The 6105-nt window shown below is 35.8% G+C and overlaps 1 protein-coding gene across 1 annotated transcript in view; it reads left to right on the forward strand.

Moving 5' to 3' along the window:
- The window catches only part of LOC107679902 (SWI/SNF-related matrix-associated actin-dependent regulator of chromatin subfamily A containing DEAD/H box 1A), a 15574-nt gene extending 12014 nt beyond the window's left edge, over positions 1 to 3560 (forward strand). The window contains exons 19-23 of the mRNA XM_016475625.1: positions 55 to 243; positions 347 to 465; positions 811 to 993; positions 2665 to 2771; positions 3095 to 3560. Coding sequence (XP_016331111.1) covers positions 55 to 243; positions 347 to 465; positions 811 to 993; positions 2665 to 2771; positions 3095 to 3156 — 660 coding nt within the window. The 3' untranslated portion in view covers positions 3157 to 3560. The remainder of the gene's footprint in view (positions 1 to 54; positions 244 to 346; positions 466 to 810; positions 994 to 2664; positions 2772 to 3094) is intronic.
- Positions 3561 to 6105: the final 2545 nt, after the last annotated feature.

A 6105-nucleotide genomic window follows, 5' to 3' on the forward strand; every position in this document is an offset into this window, starting at 1 on the left:
CCCAATGCTTCATTTCTTACCATTGTTGAGCTGACATGGTTCTGCTTATGTTAGGAGCCGACACATTTTGATGCCGACCCTGCGCTGATCCAGGAGGACATGGAAGTGATGTCTGATTTTGAGCTGCATAGTTTATGTAAGCAGTACAGCTCCATCAGCAGTTTTCAGCTGGAGAAAGCGCTCCTCTTAGACTCTGGGAAGTTTGCACTTTTAACCAAAATACTCTCCAGGCTCAAAGAAAAGGTTTGTCTGGATGCTGTTTAAAAGTCTCCTGATGAGTCATTTGAATTTAGTTCGTGTTTTATTGTTGCTGATGTGTTTAAAACAACTTTTTTTTTTTTTCAAGGGTGATAGGGTTGTCCTTTTCAGTCAGTTCACCATGATGCTGGACATTGTGGAGTTTCTGCTCAAACACCTTGACCATCAGTTTGTTCGACTGGATGGTTCTACTCCCATGGCGGAGAGGTGAGCATGACTTGGTTATTACCTTCTTCAGTACCTCATGTCAATTTATTTGAACTGCCCTCAATTCAGATTTGTTTTTCGGATTTGATGTTCAGGACTGACTGTCCTCACTGTCACTTTGCAAGTAATGAAATGCATTTGATTAATGATTCAGACCATACATTTTATTTCAATATCCACTGTCTCTACATTTAATGGATCCGCATGTGAGCATAAATGTATAAATTCAGACACCGCTGTACACACTACACTTTTTTTACTTTTTTAATCTGGAACAACTAAAGAGATTCAAGTAGGAAGCTGCCTGTCTGAACAAATCTAATTCAACCCTTGTGGCTTCTCTAGGATTGGTCTCATTGACAAATACAATACAAACCCTGAAATTTTTGTGTTCCTCCTGTCGACCCGGGCTGGAGGGCAGGGGATCAACCTTGCCTCTGCAAACACAGTGATACTGCATGACATTGATTGCAATCCATTCAATGATAAACAAGCAGAGGACCGCTGTCATCGAATGGGGCAAACCAGGTTAGTATAATCAAAAGAATATTGAGTTTGCTTTAACCTCCTGACTACCAGCTATGGAGTTTTGTCCACTGTAGAGGACATTATGTTTTAGCGATTTCTCTTGAGACGTTACATGTCACAGATTTAAGTCTGGATGTCCTGTACAGAGCACATTCAGGGCTTTTCAGAGATACCAAATGATTGGATGTTTCACCATGACCACTCCCTCTCTTTGGTCTTTAAAGCAGACTTGACTTGACTTGACTTTAAAAATGGCTGACATTCATTTAGTGATCAAATGTAACACCCTAATGGAAATATGATAATATTTTGTAATTATCATTTAAATCTGACTAATTGACCAATTGTTTGTCATAAATCAACATCTCAGGAAAATGTTATGGGGTTTCAAATCAAAATATGACCTTCTGTTATGAAACAGGACATCAATTTCATACATTCAACGTAAAGCATGTTTATTACACATTTTGGGAGACGCAACAAATGAATAGAGAAAAAATTATATATCAATATTCCTATTAAATATTAGATATTATGAAAATCTTGCTAATTATTACGGGACAATGAGTGATATGGGAATGAAGCTGGCGTGTTTCGAGATTTAAAGTGAACTCTGGTTTCGTGATGTGTTTGAGCTTCTGAAGGATAACATCTACAAACTGAAGATGAGTGTGCTTTTCTTTTCAGTCAGTCTCACGAAACAGATCCAGTTCATATTTCAGCCAAAATCAAATGAGGAAAAAACAGATAATTTATTGGTTTTAAGCAGTTTTGATTCATCCTATTTTAGGCCAAGAATTGTTGCACTGTGACTGTATAAAGAATGTGACTCTGAGACCTCACATGGATGTCCCGTAAAGAGCACATTCAGGACTTTTCAGAGATATTTAAAGATGACTGACATTAATTTAGTGATCAAATTTAACGCCCTTATGGAAACATGATAATATTTTCTAATTTTCCAATTTTTTGTCATAAATCAACATCTCAGGAAAATGTTATGGGGTTTCAAATCAAAATATGAGCTTCTGTTATGAAACCGGACGTTGATTTCATACATGTCCACCGTAGAGGACACCAGGACTTAAAGCATGTTTATTACACATTTTGGGAGACGCAACAAATGAATAGAGAAAAAATTATATATCAATATTCCTATTAAATATTAGATATTATGAAAATCTTGCTAATTATTACTCCCATTATTGCACTTATTTGTTCATTCTATGTTGCCCCAAAAACTCATTAATATGCAAATTAGATAGTTTATAGATACATTGTATATAATGGAAAAACTAGTTTATGGCCATTTTACACACATTTTGCATAAAGAAAAATGTTTTTTAAAAATATCTTTCATAACATAGTTGAGAATCATCTTTAAATAAAGTTTGGTATAAAAAACTTGAAATTGATTTCTGGTTAAAACAAAAATCCCACTCTTTTTGCCTTTTCGTGTCTATTCATGTCTTTTTATTTTTTTTAAAACAGGACTTTTTAAAGTCCCGATGTCCTCTACAGAGGCATGGCATAACATATGAATAAAATATCATTTTTCAAAAATGTTATTTTTCAAAGTTTTTCTTGTGCTCTAAACAATGTAATGACATGACAAAATACTAAATTCACAAAACCGTTTTTTCTGGTTCATGATAATGTTTTGCATCACAGAACAGTGCAGGTGATCAAGCTCATCAGCAGAGGTTCAATTGAGGCCTGCATGCTCCGAGTGGGACAGGAGAAGCTGAAACTAGAACAGGACATGACCACTGATGGAGGTGAGTTTCAACACACAACCTCTGTCAAACCCACAGGTCACAATTTACAAGATGAACCTCAAAATACCCTCCCTTTATAGTAGCAGTAGTGGGTGGTATAACCAAAATCTTATCACAGTACTGTATAGTTCATTGTGCCAGAATGTCAATGAAAAATGATTTATATATTAAATAATTGTTTAATTCCAATTTTTGGATAATCCAGTGAAATAAATTTATTAAAATGGAGACTTTCATTGTGGTGGTTTTACTATATTATCAGTTATGTATCTGGTTTTTCACTATAGATTGAATGCTCTTTAATTCTTTTTGGCTCTGTTCAGATGAGGTCGGTGCTATAACTGAACAAATGGCAGAGCTGCTCAAAGTCTCACTGGGCCTTTGAAACCTGAAGAATGTGAAAGTCAGAGTGGTAGTTGCCTGTACATTTCCCTCCACTCCTCAAGAATAAACACAGCAACTTGAGACTGATTTGATGTGGTTTTGGTAAGGACTAGCACTTTTTTTTTTTTCCCCAATGTCCAAATATTAGAAGTCAGTAAATGCACAGGAGGTTGTGTTACTCAGGGATCACCTGAAGTACCCATGTTAATATTCCACACTGGAGATCTATGTCATATGTGCCTGAAAGACTGTACCTCACCTACCCAGCTCAGTTTAGCCCACATAGGACTGGTGAGTTGGTTCCAGATTTGTGACCTTATTGACTAAAGGCACTGCTGCAAATAACTGGTTATACTTGTACTTTAACAGTTTTGTTGTTTAATGTGTATCTCCTTGTATTGTGTTTTCTAAATAAAGATAATAGTCATTTACTTAAAATTAAGATTTTTGATTGTTGATGAGTATTGCAAGTTGATTAGTACTACTGCCATTAAAATATTTGCACACCAATTCAATTCAAACTCCTCAACATTGGATTAGCATCGTCACCTTTATTTATATAGCACTTTATACAATACAGATTGTTTCAAAGCAGCTTTACAGCGATAAACAGGGAAATGATTCAGTGATGCAAACATAATTCAATTCTGCTGAAAAGCAGCTCTAAAAAGACAATAGTAAAGAGTTATTCAGTGGAAATCAGTTCATTGTTGATTCGGTTCTGTTCAGTAACTTTAAAGTTCAAATGTGGAATGAGTTTAATTAATCTATAAAGCAACTTTGGAGTGATGTCATCCAGCTCAGTTTAGTTCTCAGCCAATAGTGTCTGTGCAGTAAAGTTAATAATATTAAGTGCCCCCATCTAAGCAAGCTAAAACACATCAGTGGCAAAGAACCCAAACTCCACCAGTGACAGAAATGGAGAAAAAGCCTTGGTAGAAACAAGGTTCAGTCAGGGACCAGACGGCCAGACAGACAAACATGGTGTGATTTAATTCCAGGGCATGTCACAAGTCAGATTGTGGATTAATATATTTATATCATCCATAATATTTCATCCAGTTCCTTCTTGAAATTCATGATACATTATGCCAGCATTTGGTGGGGGTATTTGAAGCTGTCCATAGGGTCTGTGCAGAGGACTGGATCCGGGTGACTATGGTAACCTCAGACAGTCAGACTAATATTAGCGTAGATGCCACTCCACTTAGTACTGAGGTGTTAAACCATTAAGGACTTTATAAGTAAGCATTAAGATTTTAAAATGTATACAATGTTTAAAAGGGAGCCAATGCAGTGTTGACAAAACCAGGCTAATATGGTCGTACTTCCTAGCTGCTGAGTTTGAACCTGCTGGAGTTTGTTTATAGCCTGCAGAGTAGCCACCGAGTACATCATTACAATAATCTAGACTTGAGGTCGTGAATGCATGAATTAACTGTTCTGCATTTGACATTGAGAGCACATGTCACAATTTAGATGTATTTTTTTTAAGATGGAAAAAATCTGTTTTACAAATATTAGAAATGTGGCTTTTAAATGAAAGATTGTTATCAAATAGCACACCTAAGTTCTGAACTGACAATGTAGACTTGACAAAGCAGCCATCAAGTGTTAGACACATTGTTCTAGGTAGGAAATTGCTATTCATCAGGTTTTTTATGTCAACAATGCCTTCCGTTTTTGTGAACTGGTATGTTTCGTCAGGCCGCAAAGAAATATAGAACTAATCATCAGCATAATAGTGTTTCCTAATAATATCTCCCAAGGGTAGCATGTAAAGGATGAAAAGCAAAGTCTTAGTACTGAGATATACTGAACTTGTGATCAATATGATAGTTTCATTTACTGCTACAAATTGATGATGGTCAGAGAAGTACGATTTGAACCATGTCTATGCAATTCCAGTTATGCCAACATGATTTTCGAGCCTATTCAAAATAATGTTGTGGTTGATAGTGTCAAATGCAGCCAGTTTGAATGTTTTTGGAACATAGCCTAATGACAATGATGAATAAATAATATTAAGAGGATCTACAACTTACGGAAGTATTGAAGTATGACTTCCCTCTGATAGTATCAATCTTGTAAGTGAACAGGTACACACCCTAGTAACTCAAATTTCTGCTAAGAAAAACCTCTGCAGTACATATGTTAATATAAATAATTTAACCCTCATATGTGCCAATGGGAAACAAACTGGTGAAAGATCACGTTTTGCAGAGTCACCTGAAGAACAGATGTATTATTACAAGACAACATATAAAATAATTGTATATTTTTGCTTTTGATATGTTATCACTGCTCGCTCTACAATATAAGGTTACTTGTCAAAAATGAACATGAAACATTCGAGTTGCAATTATTTTATTAGCTTCTACAGCTTCACATTGTGATACATGACATAATAAAATGGCTTGTAGTAATCTTGTAAATACTGTAGGTTAAGAAATGTTATCTTGTGATTTTTTTTTTTCTCTTTCCCCAAACGGTTCAGACGTTATAAGTAAAAATATCAATTTTTCGTATTTTCTGACCACTAGGTGGCACTGTGCGTACTGTGCATGTACCATCAGGTCATGCTTGTGATGACAGTTACCAGACTCTGTCTGAACGCTAAAGCATTGTGGAGAGACAGCCTCAAGACCAATCTACTTGAATTCCATATCTGTTTGCCAGCATGGTCTGTCATATCTTTGCCCATTCAGGGCTTGGCCCCTATTAATAAGAAAATCCTTACAAAGACAATAGGGTTCAGGCACCTTGCTGCTTGGACCCCTAAAATAATAATGAAAATGTGAGTGATGCAAATGTAACCCTATTTTCCATAAATGCACTACATTTAATTATGTAAAAGTAATATGCAGAAATATTCCTACAATGTAGACCTTACAGGAACACTCCACTATTTTTGAAAATAGGCTCATTTTCCAACTCCACTAGGGTTAAA

Source organism: Sinocyclocheilus anshuiensis, unplaced genomic scaffold (genome assembly GCF_001515605.1).
Source record: "Sinocyclocheilus anshuiensis isolate Anshui unplaced genomic scaffold, SAMN03320099.WGS_v1.1 scaffold13, whole genome shotgun sequence".
NCBI classification, from domain to species: Eukaryota; Metazoa; Chordata; class Actinopteri; order Cypriniformes; family Cyprinidae; genus Sinocyclocheilus; species Sinocyclocheilus anshuiensis.